At 41.6% G+C, this 20,421-nt stretch overlaps 1 protein-coding gene across 2 annotated transcripts; it reads left to right on the top strand.

Annotated features, from left to right (window-relative positions):
• The first annotated feature begins 3,330 nt into the window (after positions 1 to 3,330).
• On the top strand, positions 3,331 to 8,910 carry LOC101762909 (probable cellulose synthase A catalytic subunit 3 [UDP-forming]). 2 transcript variants are annotated; one of them, XM_004956004.4, is made up of 14 exons: positions 3,331 to 3,411; positions 3,514 to 3,709; positions 3,810 to 4,015; positions 4,116 to 4,218; positions 4,305 to 4,467; positions 4,895 to 5,161; positions 5,240 to 5,585; positions 5,676 to 5,813; positions 6,074 to 6,199; positions 6,296 to 6,508; positions 6,599 to 6,893; positions 6,993 to 7,183; positions 7,271 to 7,621; positions 7,706 to 8,910. In XM_004956004.4, the coding sequence occupies exons 1-14, from the start codon at positions 3,331 to 3,333 to the stop codon at positions 8,288 to 8,290; spliced, it is 3,261 nt and encodes a 1,086-aa protein (XP_004956061.1). In that variant the 3' UTR covers positions 8,291 to 8,910. The 2 variants fall into 2 exon arrangements, with proteins under 2 accessions (XP_004956061.1, XP_004956060.1); XM_004956003.2 differs by having other exon boundaries at positions 6,987 to 7,183; positions 7,706 to 8,290.
• The last annotated feature ends 11,511 nt before the right edge of the window (positions 8,911 to 20,421 follow it).

The following is a 20,421-nucleotide window of genomic DNA, read 5'->3' as shown; positions in this document are numbered from 1 at the left end:
CACTCCTCCCCCGTCATCATCGTCGGCATCATGGTCTCTATCCCCTCTGCTCCAAGCACCCTCCAACTCACCAGCTCCTAATCCTCACTCCGCCTCGAATCGCTCGTGAGACATGAGTGCGCCTAATCGATCACCTGCGATCGATCGGTAGTCACACGCCGACCTGATGGCCCGATGATCAACCGTTTCTTTCTTTCTCTCACGGAGAAAGTGAAAAAAAAAAAAGAGGAGAGAGCAGAGAGAATCGTTGCAATTATGCGCGGCGGTTACATACGTTGCTAACAATGATTCCGCGTAACCAACACATTTGTCTGCCGCTGCCTGGAAGTGGTGGCGCACAGTGCTCACTGCTTGGAGAAGTAGCTGGAGCTGGTAGAGTGGTAGTGGTGGGAATGTGGGAGTGAGCTCTCTCTCTTTTCTTTTTGTCTTTGAGAAGCAAGCACTAGCAATATACGCAGTAGTACGGAGTAGCATGTGTCGCTGGCGTGCGCAGCTCGGTTGCGTGGTGGTTACACGACGGGCTGATCGACCAGCCGGCCGACGCTTTACGTATCTTTCCGGGTGTTTTTCAATTCCATTCTGCAAGGAATGATTGGGGCGCGGGGGCACTCTGGCCTGCAGCAGCCACTGCCCACTTGTTCTCTCTCACAGACCACAGGATCCTCCTATACAAGTCATTACCGGTTTTGGGGAATTTCGCTGCTGGGTTTTGTTTTATTTCTCTTTTTTTAGCTCGTCTATTATACTGTCGAATCACACTTGGGAATTCGCCGTAGGACAGGCTGATTGTGGTCACGCTACATGACACTCTTTTTCGGGCTGTTCCTCCCCCCTAGAATCCTTTTTTTTTGTGCATGCTGAGCGTCAATAGCTTGGGAATCTCTACGTCGTTTCTCTCGTGAGAGTATTGCCAGTTACGTATTAGCATTGACAAACGGTATATTAAGCAAGTATAATTGGGCTTCTAAATTCAATATGTTTCTAGATAAATGCAATTGGTAAAACTGTTGATTTGGGAGTGCCATGAGTGTCATTCTTGATCTAGAAGTGTAATTCCTCCATACATACATACTTTGATTATTATATGTTGTAGTCCTTTTTGTTTAATATGGTACACTTTTTCATGTGATGATTTCAAAATTCTAATGGACGGCAATCGCTTTCCCCATCCCCAATATATTGGTTTTTTGCAATCTTATTTTCCAGGGTGGGTCTTTTCACTTTCACCTCAAACTACTCAGTATTTTTAGTAAAATGTAGGAAAAACATTATAATCATTTGGAATATTTTTTTAATATGAAGCCTACTATTCATTTAAAGTTTGGAAAATATATAATGGATTAATATTTTTTAAACATATAATTGTATATCAAAATATGATGGCAATTCCTAGGACTAATTTTAATAAAGCCTACAATTCACTTAAAGTTTAGAAAAATATATAGATTGTTTAATTGTTTTATAAAAACTAGATTAATCTCTACAGAAAGAAATTTCTCACATTTAGCCATTATGGAAGTCTTTGACATATCAGCTTAGGAAAATCTGATATTCTGATGAGAAAAAAGTCTTTGAAGGAGAAGGGACATCTTTTCATGCCTTTTGCCTTGAAGTTCAAGAGCAAGTTCTTTTACATTTGCATAGAGTAAAGTAGATCTTCCTCCACACATTTTCCAATGGTTGGATTCAATTTCCAATGTAGATTATTGGGTCTAAGTTTTTGGCATGTGACTACAACATTGTAATGCAACATCAATTTTGGAGCAGTGTAAACGTTGTTTGATCATTAAATCATAGAATAACGAATGAACATTTCACGAGAAATAGACACCGCAATAAATATGAGATATCGGCGCCTTGGTTCCCTAGTCTTTTTGGTATTTTTCATAGCTAACTATTATTTTATCCTACATTCGTCATTGCAACCAAGTAATATTTCTCTAGATGTATTTGTGAGATATAGTCATGAACTAATAAGATTAAATCTTTGGTCATCATCTTTAGCAAAAAAAAAAATCTTTGGTCATCAATGGACATTTCAAAACAAATAGATACCAAAATAAATATGGGCTGTAGTGGTATTGTTTTTCCGCCTATCTCCGTATTTTGGCGCTAGCGTTGACTACTATTTTGTTTGTTATCGTCACCTAGCCTAATAATATTTTCTAGATATATCATTGGGATTAAAGGCATGGATCAATAAGATTGAGCAATAGTTGTCAGTCTTCTTTGGCATTTTGGTTACAACATGATAATGCAGTGTCATCTCTTTGGAGCAGAGTTAGTAGTATTGGACAATTAACATTTTGCAAGAAAATAGATTCCGTAATAAATATATGGGCTGCTAGTTGTTCCATATTTTGGCGCTACGCTGCCTACTATTTTGTTTGTTATCGTCACCTAGCCTAATAATATTTTCAAGATATATCATTGGGATTAAAGGCATGGATCAACAAGATTGAGTAATAGTTGTTAGTCTTGTTTGGCATTTTGGTTACACATGATAATGCAGTTTCATCTATTTGGAGCAGAGTTAGTAGGGATGGACAATTAACATTTTGCAAGAAAATAGATTCTGTAATAAATAGTTGCTAGTGGTAGATGTTCCATATTTTGGCGCTAGCGCTGACTACTATTTTGTCCGGCGTTCGTCACCGTAGTCTAATAATATTTTCTCAGACATATCGTCAAAGATATAGCCACACGCCAATAAGATGTTTTAGTAGCTTTTAATCCAACACACCTCTACCTCAAAAGTACACAAAATGTGCAAGGCTTTGGCACAATATAAACCTCTCTTCCAGAGTTGAGATGATTTCTCTTTTCTCTTGGTTGGTTTCCATTCCATAGACTAGATTGACCTCTTGCCTTTTCAACGTGCCATGGCCCACGGCTAAAACATCATGACAGCTGGGATTTGTGACGCGGCACGCTTTTAATTTCTTTTTTCCCCAGCTCTTTCTTGCCAAAATTACCTCCCATTTGTTCAACCCTCGTTAGTTGGCGCGGCCCTTTCCTTGGCCGTCTTTTCCTTTTCTTTTTCCGCCCCCCGTTCTTTTTTCCCCCTACTCCCACCGACACTCCCCCGCCCCTTCCTCTGCTTCCCCTCCCCCAATTTTTCTTTAAAAATCCCCCGCTCGCTAATCCCCCCCACCTCCCACCGACGCTGCCGCCGCTGGCACGCATTTCCCTCCTCGTCTTCTTCCTCTTCCTCGGCGCGTCGCGGCGCGGAGCCCGGTGAAAACTGCTCGGATGAGGATCTGCTGCTAGAGCGAGAGGAACCAGTATCCTGCCCCTGCGTCGGCGGCGGCGGGGGAAGGGGAGGAGGCGATGGAGGCGAGCGCCGGGCTGATCGCCGGCTCCCACAACCGGAACGAGCTCGTCGTCATCCGTCGCGACGGCGATCCCGGGGTACGTGCTGCGTGCGCGCTTCAATTCCCGGCTGGCGAGCGAGCGTTACGGTGCTGATTTTTGTTTTTTTCTCCCGATTTTTTTTGGGGTGTGTGTCTGCAGCCGAAGCCGCTGCGGCAGCCGAACGGGCAGGTATGCCAGATTTGCGGCGACGACGTCGGTCTCGCCCCCGGTGGGGAGCCCTTCGTGGCCTGCAACGAGTGTGCCTTCCCCGTCTGCCGGGACTGCTACGAGTACGAGCGCCGGGAGGGCACGCAGAACTGCCCCCAGTGCAAGACCCGGTACAAGCGCCTCAAGGGTGAGTGCCCCCAGCCCCATCCACCGGAATGCAGCTCCGCCCCTGCGGCGAATTCTCCACTGTTCAGCTTCAATCGCCTCACTGAATTTTGGTTTTGCAGGCTGCGCGCGTGTGCCCGGGGATGAGGAAGAGGACGGCGTCGACGACCTGGAGAACGAGTTCAACTGGAACGACGGCAATGAGTCGCAGTACGGCGCCGAGTCGCTCCATGGCCACATGACCTACGGCCGTGGAGGTGACCTTAATGGCGTCCAGCAGCCTTTCCAGCTGAACCCCAATGTTCCCCTCCTCACCAACGGGCAGATGGTACGGCTGAACCAGAGCGATGCTGCTACTCTGTTAAATCTGAATCATCGGGCTCTTGTTTTACTAGTTAATCAATGCCTTGTTTCCGGTGTGTTTGCAGGTGGATGACATCCCGCCGGAGCAGCACGCTCTGGTCCCGTCTTTCATGGGCGGTGGGGGCAAGAGGATCCACCCACTTCCGTATGCGGATCCCAGTTTACCTGGTGCGTGTTTGGATGATCATCAACCAGAATTCAGCTGTGATGATGGTGCTTTGAGCAGAATCAATTAACACTCCTTGTGTTTGCAGTGCAACCAAGGTCCATGGACCCATCCAAGGATCTTGCTGCGTATGGGTATGGTAGCGTTGCTTGGAAGGAGAGGATGGAGAGCTGGAAGCAGAAGCAGGAGAGGATGCACCAGATGAGGAATGATGGAGGTGGTGATGATGGGGATGACGCTGATCTTCCACTGTATGACCCTTAAAGCTTATTTGACCTCCGTTAGTTTTGTGCCTCTTTAATGTTGTGTTATTTGGTTGCACGTGTCAGTCAAACTTTCCATTGTCCATGCTCTGTTCAGGATATCATTTTTCTTGTCAGAATTATCTTGGACAAAGCACAAAAATAAAATTAACTCTACTAATTTTCTTAGTACATTGAAAGAACCTGGTCAATTTGTATCTTTAGTTTTGCATTTGTTTACATTAATGAAGGATGGTAGTGCACGATTGGCCAGGATAGCATGTGCTGTATAAATTTTGAATGTGTTTGTCTCCTTGTACCTTTTACTGCACGTCACTTTCCATTTGGTTTTTGCAAAAGAAGATCTTCGCTCATGTCTTGATGTGTTACTAGACGCAAGTACTAACACCTAGCTGAATTTTTCTTTCTTTACCAGAATGGATGAAGCAAGACAACCACTGTCCAGAAAAATTCCAATTCCATCAAGCCAGATTAATCCATATAGGATGATTATCATTATTCGACTTGTGGTTGTGGGGTTCTTCTTCCACTATCGAGTGATGCATCCAGTGAATGATGCATTTGCTTTGTGGCTCATATCTGTTATCTGTGAAATCTGGTTTGCCATGTCTTGGATCCTTGATCAATTCCCAAAATGGTTCCCTATTGAGAGAGAGACTTATCTAGACCGGCTGTCGTTGAGGTTGGTTGCTGTTTCCATCTAGTAATGTTTGCCTTCTCTTCTTCCTGTTGTTTTGTGATTAATTGCTTGTCTGGATAGGTTCGACAAGGAAGGCCAGCCATCTCAACTTGCTCCAGTTGATTTCTTTGTCAGTACAGTTGATCCATTAAAGGAACCTCCTTTGGTCACAGCAAATACTGTTCTATCTATCCTCGCGGTGGATTATCCAGTTGATAAGGTTTCTTGCTATGTTTCTGATGATGGTGCTGCAATGCTAACATTTGAAGCATTGTCTGAAACATCTGAATTTGCAAAGAAATGGGTTCCTTTCTGCAAAAGGTACAATATTGAACCTCGTGCTCCAGAGTGGTACTTCCAACAGAAGATAGACTACTTGAAAGATAAGGTGGCGGCAAGCTTTGTTAGGGAGAGGAGAGCAATGAAGGTGCCTTATTTGTCCTCTTCCTTGATACGCTGCTTTGTTACCTTTTTGTTAAGATTATGTTAATTAAACCAAGATTGGATTTTTTTTCAGAGAGAGTATGAGGAATTCAAGGTCAGAATCAATGCCTTGGTTGCTAAAGCCCAGAAAGTTCCTGAAGAAGGATGGACAATGCAAGATGGAACCCCCTGGCCTGGAAACAATGTTCGTGATCACCCTGGAATGATTCAGGTAAGCCTTATGTTTTGTTGCTACATACTCCCTCCGTCCCAAATTGTTGGTCGTTTTGGCTTTTCTAGGTGCATAGGTGTTTGTATGCACCTAAATGTAGTGTATGTCTAGATGCATACAAACATCTATGAAACTAGAAAAGCCAAAATGACCTACAATTTGAAACAGAGGGAGTAGTACTTATCATTGCATGCTATGATCATCTATTTATTTTCCTTTGACTTTACCATGATAAAAAGTTCACTTTTCTGTACAAATAGGTCTTCCTTGGTCAAAGTGGAGGTCTTGATTGCGAGGGAAATGAGCTACCACGCTTGGTTTATGTTTCAAGAGAAAAACGGCCAGGCTATAACCATCATAAGAAAGCTGGTGCTATGAATGCACTGGTAATTATTGCACCTTGCAATTGTTTATTTGTCTGCCTTCTATAATTTGTTGGATGCAATGAATTTTAATTGCTTTTTTTTTTGTCCGTATCACAGGTCCGAGTCTCTGCTGTACTAACAAATGCTCCCTATTTGTTGAACTTGGATTGTGATCACTACATCAACAACAGCAAGGCTATAAAAGAAGCAATGTGCTTTATGATGGATCCCTTACTAGGAAAGAAGGTTTGCTATGTGCAGTTCCCTCAAAGATTTGATGGGATTGATCGTCATGACCGATATGCTAATAGGAATGTCGTCTTTTTCGATGTAAGATTTGGCATTCAGTATCTGAGATGTTCTGTTGTCTATGTGATTCATTTTCCTTGATTTTTTTTTGCTAAAATTTGTGTTGTGCAGATCAACATGAAAGGTTTGGATGGTATTCAAGGCCCGATCTATGTTGGTACTGGATGTGTATTTAGAAGGCAGGCATTATATGGTTATGATGCCCCTAAATCAAAGAAGCCACCATCAAGGACTTGCAACTGCTGGCCAAAGTGGTGCTTTTGCTGTTGCTGCGGTGGTAACAGAAAGCACAAGAAGAAGACTACCAAACCCAAAACAGAGAAGAAAAAGAGATTATTATTTTTCAAGAAAGAAGAAAATCAATCCCCTGCATATGCTCTTGGTGAAATTGACGAAGCTGCTCCAGGTAACTATGAACTTTCAAAGAAACAGTTGATTTATTCTTAGAGCAACATCTTCATTGCAATGTGCATATCTAATCTTGCACTGTTTCCTCTAGGAGCAGAAAATGAAAAGGCTGGTATTGTAAATCAACAAAAATTAGAAAAGAAATTTGGCCAGTCTTCTGTTTTTGTTACATCCACCCTTCTTGAGAATGGTGGGACCTTGAAGAGTGCAAGTCCAGCTTCTCTTTTGAAAGAAGCCATCCATGTCATTAGTTGTGGATATGAAGACAAGACTGACTGGGGAAAAGAGGTAAAGTCTAGAGCTTTGTGGTTGTTATTTGTTGATGAGTCAAAACATATGTTACAAAGTAAATCATATAATATATATTTTTTTCAGATTGGCTGGATCTATGGATCAGTTACAGAAGATATTCTTACTGGCTTCAAGATGCATTGTCATGGTTGGCGGTCAATTTACTGCATCCCTAAACGGCCCGCGTTCAAAGGTTCTGCACCCCTGAATCTTTCTGATCGTCTTCATCAGGTCCTTCGGTGGGCTCTTGGGTCTATTGAAATTTTCTTCAGCAACCATTGCCCTCTTTGGTATGGGTATGGTGGTGGTTTGAAATTTTTGGAAAGGTTTTCCTACATCAACTCCATCGTATATCCTTGGACGTCTATTCCCCTCTTGGCTTACTGTACATTGCCTGCCATTTGTTTGCTGACGGGAAAATTTATCACTCCAGAGGTAAAGGCTTATTCAACTATAATTTTGTATGGTGTGGAACTATGGAATACATGAGCCTTACCTTTACTGTTTCATCTCCTGCAGCTAAACAATGTTGCCAGCCTCTGGTTCATGTCACTTTTCATCTGTATTTTTGCTACAAGCATCCTAGAAATGAGATGGAGTGGTGTTGGCATTGATGATTGGTGGAGGAATGAGCAGTTTTGGGTCATTGGAGGTGTGTCCTCGCACCTCTTTGCTGTGTTCCAAGGACTTCTCAAGGTCATAGCTGGTGTAGATACAAGCTTCACTGTGACATCAAAGGGTGGTGACGATGAAGAGTTCTCAGAGCTATATACATTCAAATGGACAACCTTACTGATACCTCCCACCACTCTGCTCCTGTTGAACTTCATTGGTGTGGTTGCTGGAGTTTCGAATGCTATCAATAACGGATATGAATCATGGGGGCCTCTCTTCGGGAAGCTGTTCTTTGCATTTTGGGTGATCGTGCATCTGTATCCATTCCTGAAAGGTTTGGTTGGAAGGCAAAACAGGACCCCAACAATTGTCATCGTCTGGTCCATTCTGCTGGCTTCTATCTTCTCACTCCTTTGGGTCCGGGTCGATCCTTTCCTAGCAAAGAATGATGGCCCGCTTCTTGAGGAGTGTGGTTTGGATTGCAACTAGGAGGTCAGCATATCAGCTCCCCCATCACCGAATGCTTGAAGAAATGTTTACAATGTCCCCTCTGTAGATAGAGACATGAAATGTCTCGTTTCTTTTGATCCATGGTGGTAGCTCAGCCTCATGTCTGGGACATAGTGGGGAAAATGGAGGCTGCGGTAATCCTTGTGCAGTTGGGCCGTGGAATACAGCAAATGCAAGCGTTTTATTGTTCAGCATTCTTTATTGGGCGCAAAATTGATTGGGTGAGCCGAAGAGAAAGGTCTGCGCTGCTCCCATGTACAAACCTGGTTCTGAATAAGGCAGGCGGGAATGCATCTGCCAGTGGAACAGAGCAACATGCACAGTATTTATGCGGCGAATCGTGTGTGCCTGCCCATTGAAGGGCTTGCTCATTACATGTTCGTCTATATATACTAGAAAAACAGAATATTAGTGGTTAGTTTCTATAGTTAAAAGTGTGTGAACTGTAAAGGCGTGTTTTTGGTCGTCACAATTTGTTTTCGTGACATTTTCGTCATAGAAGAAAAGTTCTAAGGATGAATGTGGCTGGATACAAACAATATATTGCTGGGATTTCTGCTTACTGTCTCGAGGTAAGAAAAAAAAACTTTTTGCTGTCAGGAGAGATACAAAAGCAGCATGACAGTGGTAGATTCCTGAGGAAAGCAGGTATAAATTAAATGGGCAAAGGCCAGGTGAATTACAGCAGAAGAAAGGCGTTATTGCTTTCATTGTTACATCGTTAATTGTACAAGAAACAAGACGGCCAAACCACTTCAATTGTAGGAGGCGTTCTCAGATTTCACAGTAGACTGGACAACGGCCTGTAGGAGTAACTGCAGATCCATCTCTCTCGTCGCGAAATCTTTCGGGAGCCGTCGTATCCTTTCTTGCCCGTGGTGTGCTGTGTGCAGCGGGACGCCGGGACTTGCTGTGACCGAACTGAACTTGCGTTTGGAGATAGGTTGGGCCGAACTGAACTCATGTATGGCCCGGCCCAGGACTTTGGTTCCACAACGAAGCCATCGGTGCGCGCCTTAGCTTTCGGCCGTGGGGCGGCGGCGGGACTCGGCCCGCTCCAGAACAAGCGCCGTGACCGAACGGGACGGGTTCCAATCCATCTTCCATGGGCTACACCGCCCGCCAGCAGTTGTGACGGGTTGAGCCGAAACTCTCTTTCACACAGAAAGAGAGACCGGTTGGCAGGCAAATATATGGACCGGCCCGAAACTCTCTATCACGCAGAAAGAGACGGCTATCGATGGAAACAAAGTCTTGGCCCGGCCCAAGAATCTGTAAAGGAAAACGGAGTAAGGGTCCGTTTGGTTCCCTTTGCTTTTTTTAAGCAAGTGTCACATCAATATTTAGATACTAATTAGAAGTATTAAACGTAGACTATTTACAAAACTCATTACATAAGTGGAGGCTAAACAGCGAGACGAATCTATTAAGCCTAATTAATCCATCATTAGCAAATGTTTACTGTAGCAACACATTGTCAAATCATGGACTAATTAGGCTTAATAGATTCATCTCGCCGTTTAGCTTCCACTTATGTAATCGGTTTTGTAAATAGTCTACGTTTAATATTTCTAATTAGTATCTAAATATTCGATGTGACGGGTGGCCAGTGAACCAAACCAGGCCTAAAGCTATCGATGCGTTTCGGGGTGTCAGGCCGGATGGAGCTCGGAAAAACTATTGACTTTTTATTTACCCTAATTGTTCCACATCGCCAAGTCTACTGTTGGTTAGCCACCTTATTAATAGGCTTCGGAAGACAGGATTGCCTCCGCTGGTGGTAAAAAAAAAGAAAATACTTTGAAAATTCCATGAGAAAAAAACAGAATATTGAGAAAAGAACAAAACTACTGTTGTGAGAAATCACGCCCTGGAGGCCTGGAGGCACCAGAACCTTCCTCCATTGAGTACAGATTAGGGATAGATCACCATAATGAGCATCTCAGCCTATAACATGGTGAAACTAGAATTAATAATAGAGCCCTTACTTCAAACAATTTATTGCAGGTTCGTGACCAGGAGCAACGGTAAAAAAAACTTTTTGCGCCCTCAGTGGAGACCATAAAATGGTCTCTGATAATGCTAGATTTATTGCTCTCCGTTATTGTAAGATTTATTGTATGATAGTACTATGTAGGAAGAAAGGTGATCGGTGGATAAGAGAGGGCGAATTGGGTGAGTAATTGATTGCTTCAGCCATAGATCGACATGATGTATTGGTTTTCAAGGGTGGAGTCTGTTATGAAACACAATTATTAGTAATTAATTACTATAATTAATTAAATTAATTACTCTGTTAGGTAACTAAGTGGATAGTCGATCTCCACGTGGGGAACTGCCACTCCAAAGGGGTGCCTGTTTGGGAACCGACTACCTGAACCATCCTGTCAGTTGGCAGGGTATAAATGTGTATAGAGTCTCCCTCATTCAATGAATCATTTCCATTACATCACTTTCACAGCGCAAGCCACAGAAGGGAGGCTTGAAGGCCTCAACACCAAGGGTAAGAATGGACCCTAGAGCATTGAAGAAGGCTTCCTTGTTCTCCCTCTCAGTGGCTGGCGTTGGAACCATGGCAGACGCCCCAAGTTATGCTTCCGCAACAGAGGCAGCCACTTCTTTGCAGGTCAAGGTTGTCGTCCTGCAAGACGTCGTTGCAGACGTGGTCGCCGTGGACGTCGTTTCTTCCCAGGCCGGAGTCACTGGACATCTCGCCGTTGGAGCCCTCGCTGCAGCTGAGGCTCCATTGCTCCACAACAGAGCCCAGGCCTGGCACCTCCACGCCTACACCACATCGAGTGCTAAGGGCTTCAAGTTATACTAGTGCCTCCTTCAAGAGCACAAGGACGACGACACCACCATACACAGCCGGCATCGTCTGCACCAACCAGGGCTCCTCCACAACAACTCATCTTCCGACACCTACACCACCAGAGGTGCCACCTCGCCGTCCTCTGGTCCTAAGGATCCGCCGTCCAGGGAGCACCACCTTCGATGGCATCGGGGTGATTCCCGATCTGAACTCCCCAGTGGCGACGGCAGCCGACAGCACCGGGTTTGGCCCACAAGCCGACCCTTTCAATGGCAGCACCAAGTCTCCCATCACCTCCTTCATCGCCACCAACACCGCATGGGGCCTCGCCGGAAGCACCATGGCGACGCTAAGGGAAGTAAATTGGATCTTGTAGTGCCTCTCAATCTCTTTGGTCCTATACCTAAATTGAACGTGAGAAAATATGGCCTTTCAATATTTACGTCCAAGAACACATATATATTGTATACGTGGCATGTGCGGCATATTGACTTATTTTGGTATGCACTAATCAATGGCATGGTAGGTAATTTTGAGCAAATATTTTATTTATAATCTCAACCGTTGAATTTCGGCTTCACAGTAGATAGGTGGCTAGGAATTTTTCTTTTTTCTTCTATTAACGTGGGATTTTCTAGAGAGTATGTGATTAGTATAGGTATAGATAGATAGATGGACAACTTTGCATATGACTATCAAGTTATTTATTCCTACCAGAATTAGTATGTCCTGTACCTTAATTTTTATTGCATGAATCATCTTACATTCACTATTTTCTAATTTACAACATAAATTTACCTCCATAAATTAATCATATACATGGTTCTCTCATGTAGTAAAATAAATGGCTCATATAATAAACATAGATTTCATTGAACTTGCAACAGATGGTAGCAATTATCTAACTTGGGTTATGGATGTGAAAATATTGCTTACTAAAGAAGGTTTCATTGAGACAATCAATGAACCTAATCCACAAGCTCCTATTCTAGAAGCAAACAAATTCAGAACCTTGCATTTTCTAAGGCATCATCTTCATCCAAATCTCAAAAATGAATACATGATGGAAGATGATCCTAAGAAACTTTGGGATTCACTCAAAGAGCGCTATAATAAACATCAAGCCATAATTCTGCCAGAAGCAAGACGTGAGTGGTCTCTACTCTATCTTATAGATTTCAAATTTGTTGCAAAATACAATTCTGCAGTTCACAAGATTTGTTCCAAGCTTCATTTCTGCAATAAACCTATGGATGATGCAGAAATCATTGAAAAGACTCTATCTACATTTATCCCTGCAAATAGGATATTGCAACAGCAATACCGCTGCCACAACTACACCAAATATTTTGACTTAATATATGATTTACGCCAAGTAGAAAAACATGATGAGCTCTTCACAAAGAACCATCAGCTTCACCCTATGGCTACACCTCTGCCTGAAGTTCACTTCAATGCTTAGAATAATAACAAAAAGTCTGGTGGCAAGAAATTCAAAAAGAATTTCAAGGGAAAATGGAAGAAGCAGAATTATCAGAAAAGGCAAGGATTCTAATAAAGGCAAAGGCACTTTTAGGAAAAATACTCACAATGGCAACTCTCAAGTTTGTCAGAGGTGTGGTTGTGACAACCACACCACTAAGAAGTGCCAAGCTGCCAAGCATTTGGTTGGTTTATACCAAAAATCTGCTGGAAAACAAGTTTATGGGGACAAGTTTGAAGCGCACTTCACTACTCAATCTACTGACGCTGCTCCAAAGATGTTCCCACGGAACATGACAATGAGAAAATCCCACCACAGTTGGATGACTTATTCATCACTGGCAACATTGTAACCCCAGAATGACAGCAACATTCTGGAGCGTTACCACACTACACTATAGCTACTACAAGCATACACATAAAAAAACAGCAACAAAGATAAATAAGCAGAGCACGCGGAAGCAACTTAAATCATCTAGATAGAACATTTTACAAACTGGATCCAAATATGAGATTATAAGCAAAGAAAAGACTTCACAACCAAACATTTTTATTACAACACATATGTCCAAAACATATATATATATATATATATATATATATATATATATATATATATATGCTACTCCCATCCAACCAAGCGCCCTCCAAACTCAAGAACCTGTGGAGGGTGAAAAGCGTATGAGGTTATCTCAGCAAGCAAACTGTTTCAACCAAGTCATTTAAATTACAATATATTAATCAACAATTTAAGAGCCAATATTATAAAAAGAAGCACCACATAACTTCGAGTAGTAAGATAAATAAATACTTCACAACAATACTTCATAATGAATATGCAAATGGTGCAATGCAATGCATGACTTCACTTCTACCCATACATCCCAAGGAAGGAGGTGAGGGCTGCCACCACATTGCTATATCTCAACTTGCGTTGCTGTACCGGTACTTACCGCACCAATCCAGCTACGATTTTCTTCATATGCATAAACAACATGAGAATGCAAATGCAAGATTGCAATGCATGAACTTCATATACTTCAAAAGTAAAGCCTCAAGTGGAATAAGATACTTCAATATAAAGGAAAATTTCAGATTTATCTTGCTAGTGTGACATACTAAAATTAAATGGAGGCAATTCAAACAAGAGAGTTAAAGCATGTAGACACTACGTTTACTTGCCTTCACCGAAGACCAAGAACGTGAGCCAAGAATGATCCGAAGGTGCACCACCTGTTCACAAACATAACTCAGCACCAACACAAATACACAAGCATAAAAAAATATAATTCAAAGCATTCCTACGTCTGAACCTGACATTCTCACAAAACACATGCAACTCTAGACATGAAAGCATTGCTATTGCTTCTCTTTTTTGTATTTTTTTAATCCCGATGGCTAAAAATTTCCATATTGTGCCATCTGAAAGATAACTTCAGAACTTACAACTTTCTAGTGATCCATAAATAGAGGAAAAATCATCAACATAGGCTAATCTTGAGATGAACCTCATACTAAAAATCTGACAACAATGATAGAACTACCATAATAAAACATGTATATCTAGAGCTCCAAAATTCATATGGAGATGCACCTAACCAATCTAGAAGCCTTATGAAACTTGCTACAACTTCTCCAACTACCCAAAAGTCCAATTCAGTCATTAGGTTTGCCTAACCTTCAAGAGTACAACTTTGATATCTCCCTGGTCTTAACTCCAATTGCAGTGTTCGTTGTGGCTATGGAAAGGTATGGAAAATATCTACAACTGAAATATAGAAAAATGTCTACATGCTAAAAACAGCGACGAGGGCAAAACTTTACCCTAGCCCTTAACGGCGTCGAGTACCACTACACACACGTGCTAGGAACATCTGAAACCTTAGATAAAACATGGATTACAGTGGGGGCATGCCTCACCTAGGGTTTCCCCTTGAAAACAGCAAGGGCAACGGCAACAGCGGCGATCCCAATGATGACTCCCGATATTTTTCCTCTCCCTAGTGACGAACGTCACAACAGCCCTGTCGATTGCATAAAAATTGCAACCCACATGGCGGCACCACCATGAATAGCGAGGAAAGGAAAATCAATTGGGGGAAACGGAGAGACGAAAGGAAACCCAAACAATTTTTGGAGAGGAATGACGACGACGGACGGCGGCGTACCCTAATTTCCCTCTTTTCTCTCTTTTCTTGTTCTCCCTCTCTCCCTCGTCTAGAGCATGGTAAAGGGAGGTGTGGGCGTTGGGAAGGGTATGGGGTTTACAAAGGAGATGTGGATACGGTGGAAGAGGGAAAAAGAAAAAAAAGAAAAAGAATAAAGGGACTCAGCAAGGAATTCTAAAAGGACTCGGATCCTGTGGTCCTGTTTGGAACAGCTTAAATCCAGCTTATGGCTAAAATAAGCTGAAACTAGAAGCCAAACAACGTGCTTTTTTGCAGCTTGTTTTGGCCGCGCTTCGCCCCACCACCTCCATTTGTACTAAAATGCAGAAGTTGGTTCAAACCCGCTTGTCAAATAAGCTCTATTACAATATTTATATAGCTTATCTGAGAAGCGCTTCTCCTAGCCGCGGTTCCAAACAGGGCCTGTAGCGGTTCGAGCTTCGCTTACTGTAGCACCTGTAGGTTGAAAACTAATGGCTGCCATAACTTTATGATTCGAACTTCAAACAAGTCCTATGAGTGATCAGACGGAATGGATTCGACGAACTCTACTCAACCATGATCTCTGTTCGTCCATCCGAGTGACGGATCTAAAAGTCAACTATTGGCTATCATCTTTACATATTCTCACATACAAAGGGTATTTTATACTTTGCGCATTCTGTGTGTTACAAACATCCTCGTGGACTTTCAATCCAATGACATGTTTGGAGACATGAACTAGTCTCCATGCTCCCCCCCCCAAAAGGTCTTAGTTCTCTAAGCCATATTTATGTAATTTTGTGTTGTAAATATTTGTTGTCACAAGTATCGTAAGACATACGATACCTAATTAAATAAAAGTATGTACATATATAATCTATGAGTCAAAATCTTAATTTTGATTTACTCATTTTAGATTATCCTATGGGGACAATCCAAATGAGGAAGAATTTTGTTTAGTGGATAGTTGCACCACTAACACAATACTCAAGGAAATTAAATATTTCCAAACTCTCAAAAAGAGTAAAGGAAATGTCACAACTATCACTGGCCACGATGCTGTGATTGTTGGTTTCGGTCGAGCCATAATAATTCTCCCTATGGGTACTCAAATAGTAATGGAGGATGCAGATTCAACTTGTACCCTATTGAGTTACAAAGATATCCATTGCAATGGTTTCCATTTGGAAAAATATAGTGATCACAAAGATGAATCAACAGGATTGCATTACACATACATCATCAAACCCGTCAACATGTTGTATACAAGATAATTTTTAAAAATCTTGATATCTTCAAGCTTTGGCATGATCGTCCTGGTCATCCCGGAATTGGGATGATGAGAAAAAATACGGCAATTCAATTGGTCACAAAATGAACACTTCAAAATTTCCCAAGCTTCAGACTTTGTGTGCACCGCATGTGCCACAAGAAAATTAATTTTAAGACCCTCTTATCCTTAAATTAAGGCTGAACCACTACAATTTCTTGAATGCATTCAAGAAGATATTTGCGGTCCTATTTGTCCATTAACTGGACCATTTAGGTACTTCATGGTACTTATTGATGCATCCACTAGATGGTCATATGTATGTCTACTGTCCACAAGAAACCATGCTTTCACAAGGTTTATTGCTCAAATTATCAAATTAAGAGCACATTATCCAGAATATGCAATAAAACCCATCAGGATGGATAATGATGTTGAGTTTTCCTCAAAAAGTCTTTAATGACTATTGTATGGCCCTAGGCATTAATGTGGAACATTCTATTCCTTATGTACTACACAAAATGGATTGGCTGAATCTTTTATCAAGAGAGTAAAATTAATTGCTAGACCATTACTATAGAATTGCAAATTACCAACATCATGTTGGGGTTATGTGGAACAACATGTTGGGGTCATGTGGTCTTACATGTCGCTGATTTGATTCAAAGAAGTCCTACTGCATATCATACGGCTTCCCCGTTGTAGTTAGTATGTGGGAACCAACCAAGTATTTCCCATCTGCGAAAATTCACTTGTGCTATATACATACCGATTTCACCACCGCGTACATCAATGGGCCCCATAGGAAATTGGGATACATGTGGGGTATAAATCACAATGATAAAATAAATCGATCCCCTTATAGGGGACTTATTCACAACCCGTCATGCTAATTGCATCTTCGATCAAGACAATTTTCCAGCATTAGGGGGAGACACTACATACTATACAAAATGCCAGGAAACAGAATCTAAACGTGAAGTTCAAAAGGTTATCAATTTGCAAAACATTGCAAATAACCTGCCAGAGGCATTTACTGACTATAAAAGGTGTCAGAAAATCACATAATCCTGCTGTTAATGTACCAGAAAGAGTAGCAATTTTGACTCAAGAACACCCAAATCAAAATAAGAGGGGGAGAGGTATTATTACAAAGGATAAGGATGCACAAAAGCCTCCACAGAAACCTAGGAAGCTTACTAGTAAATGGATATTGCAAATCCAAACAACATGGATGTTCAACAGACATATCACATACCGAGCATTATATAAGTGCTGGAACATCGGAAGATCCTAACTCTAGTATTATGGGAAATCATGAAGAATCACAAGGGGTAAATAAAATTTCCAACAATTATATTGATTCTGGAGAATCATTCAATAGAAAGACTACAATTGTCTACATTAATTTCTCTTCCAAGATTGCAAGTGACCTTCAACCTGATCCAAAACCTAAGACCATGGCAGAGCGCATCAAGTGCTTTGACTGGATCAAATGGAAGGGAGCAATCGAGGTAGAATTACGCTCGCTCAAAAAAGAGAGGTATTCTTCGTAGTGATGCCTACTCCTTGTAATATTTTTCCTGTGGGATCAAAATGGGGTTTTCATGCATAAAAGAAATGAAAACAATGAGGTGGTGAGATACAATGTGAGACTTGTAGCTAGGCCTATTCAACGCCAGTTTAATATGGGTTTAGGTGGTTTCTCAAATCAAACTGCTTGATTACAAGTTAGATGGGTTGGTTTGCCGGTTTGTGTGGTTTAAAACCGGCGACAGCAGACATCGTCGTTGGCAGCTACGAGCGGCTCCCCGTGATGTCGTTGGTGTTCGCGAGTAGCTCCCAATCGCGGGGGACATCACTGCCAAGAGGCAGTCAGATCTGATTTGTGAAGCTCGTTGAGTCATTGTCGGCAACCATGCCAAATCGCTCATCGCTTGTTGCTGAGATCGATTCTGGCCTTGATTCCACTGGTAGCTCATAGCTTGATTCTGTTGCCTTCCTTGGGGCCAATGAGGAACAACTCAAGAAAGGAGCATGTCGAGGGGTTGGCCACTATCATAACGCATGGTATTCGTATGGCGCGGCCAGAGTTGCCGCTTGTGTTGGTCGCTAATGAGCTCTCTGTGGGCTGATTGGTCTAAACCGTGGTTTAGCCCAACCCGGATGGAAACCGTGTAGCTGCTTTCTATGGGCTGCTTTGGCGGGTTGAACGGGTTGGCACCAACACGGTGAATAGGCCTACTTGTAGCACAAGGGTTCACGTAGAGACCCATCATTGATTTTGATGAAACATATTCTCCAGTTATGAGTGGTATAACATTCCGATATCTCATATAATTGGCAGTACAGAAAGGTCTATCCATGCATATCATGAATGTAGTGACAACATATCTTTATGGGTCACTAGATTTGAATATCTACATGAAAGTTCCTGAAGGACTTGATATTCTGAAAAGAAATCGTTCTCACAACATGTATTGTGTAAAACTTCAAAAGTCATTATATGGATTAAAACAGTCGGGAAGAATGTGGTACAACCAACTGAAGAAATTCCTTCTACAGAAAGGTTTTTCCAATAAGAAATCCTTGACTGGATTTTGCATTATATATGTGTATTAGATGATCTCAATATCATTGGGAATACACAAGATATAGATGAAGCACACAACCATCTCAAGAAAAAATTTGAAATGAAAGATTTTGATCAAACCAAATTTTCCTTAGGCCTACATCTTGAGGATTGCCCAACATGGATTTTAGTACATCAGTTTGCATATATCCAGAAAATTTTGCAGAAATTCAATATGGATAACTCATATCCATCCAAAACAACTGTGGTTGTTTGATCTCTTGATCTAAATAAAGATCAATTTAGACCAAAGGATGAAGATGAAGAGTTATTGGGACCAGAAATTCCATATCTCGGTGCCATTGGAGCACTAATGTATATAGCAAATTGCACAAGGACTGACATTGCATTTGCGGTTAACTTACTAGCTAGACATAGCGCTGCTCCAACAAAACGCCATTGGGCGGGAGTTATTTAGATATCTCCAAGGCACAATAGATCTTAGTTTATTTTATAAATTTGGCTAAGATAAAACTATAATTTGATATACAGTGTTGGCTACTTATCAGATCTCATAATGCCAAGTCTCAAATAGGCTTTATATTTTTACATGGTAGGATGACTATATCTTGGAAGTCATCAAAACAGACTCTTGTAGCCACATCCACAAATCATTTTGACATAATTGCATTATATGAAGCTTCATGTGAATATGTATGGCTTCGCAGAATGACACTGCAAGAAACTATTTAATCCGTGATGGATTTTTTGTGACGTTTTCAGAGAATGTCACCAACCGTATGTAATGTGTGACGATTATCGATTTTCTGTCACGGATATGTAACGATGGATATCAGGTCTATAATATAGTGATGTTTCATCAAATTCATCTTCAGCCCACTAACGAGTGACATTCTATAAAATTAGTCTTGGATCAGCATTAGGGCAAGGAGGTTTTAAACTTGAAAAAAATGAGCACACTGTGCAACTAGAGTACTATATATATTGGTGCTGATGCAAATTTTTATTTGGGTTGCAGATTATTGATGAGAAGGTCCAGTTGATGCAAGTTGAAAACATGAATACAACCAGCTATTTTGATGTGCTTCTGAATGTAACCTGAGATATTGAATCTAATTTATTGTCACACCTGGTTTTAAAATAAAACCAAGTTCTACCTATATGTATATTAGGATCTAGTTTCATACATATAGTGACATCATAAGTGAATAACAGTAACAGTATCACATAAAGAAAAAGAGTTTATCACAGATATACGCTTAATCCTAGAAATGAAGGCTCCAAACTTCATAGGCAATCGACCGGGGGTTGCGTATGCCTAGGACTCAGCATCATCTTCAGCAAACTTCATAGCAGCTTCTTCTTCTGAGCAACATTGGTTATAGCAAGGGTGAGTACATGTCGTACTCAGCAAGTATGGGGAAAATATAAATGCAAGGCTTAAACAAGAAAAGGCTGACTGGTTGACTGCATTAAGTATTTTTAGTTGGTCAAATTTTATTAGCACCTGAATACTAAGGTATAAATATAAACCAACCCACATTAAGCATGAACATAAATAAAGATAATATCAGTTTAAGTCAAATTCCAATAGATTAATCATGTGAGGGTCCAGGCCGCTCTTGACCGTGAGCACGACTGATTGATCAATATTAGACACTCTGTAGATGTTGTACATCTTTACCCACAAGTCGTGTCTCCCGTGTCGCCCGGGTTTGCAAGGCCCTTAAACATTGCCAAGGTGAGTGGTTAGGGATTCACTACAATGCTTTTACAAAGATTCCCTAATAAGAAGTAGCCCGC

This window comes from Setaria italica, chromosome II, assembly GCF_000263155.2.
Source record: "Setaria italica strain Yugu1 chromosome II, Setaria_italica_v2.0, whole genome shotgun sequence".
In the NCBI taxonomy this organism is placed as follows: domain Eukaryota; kingdom Viridiplantae; phylum Streptophyta; class Magnoliopsida; order Poales; family Poaceae; genus Setaria; species Setaria italica.
The sequence above is the reverse complement of the archived record's forward strand: the minus strand, read 5'-3'. Positions and strand labels throughout refer to the sequence as shown.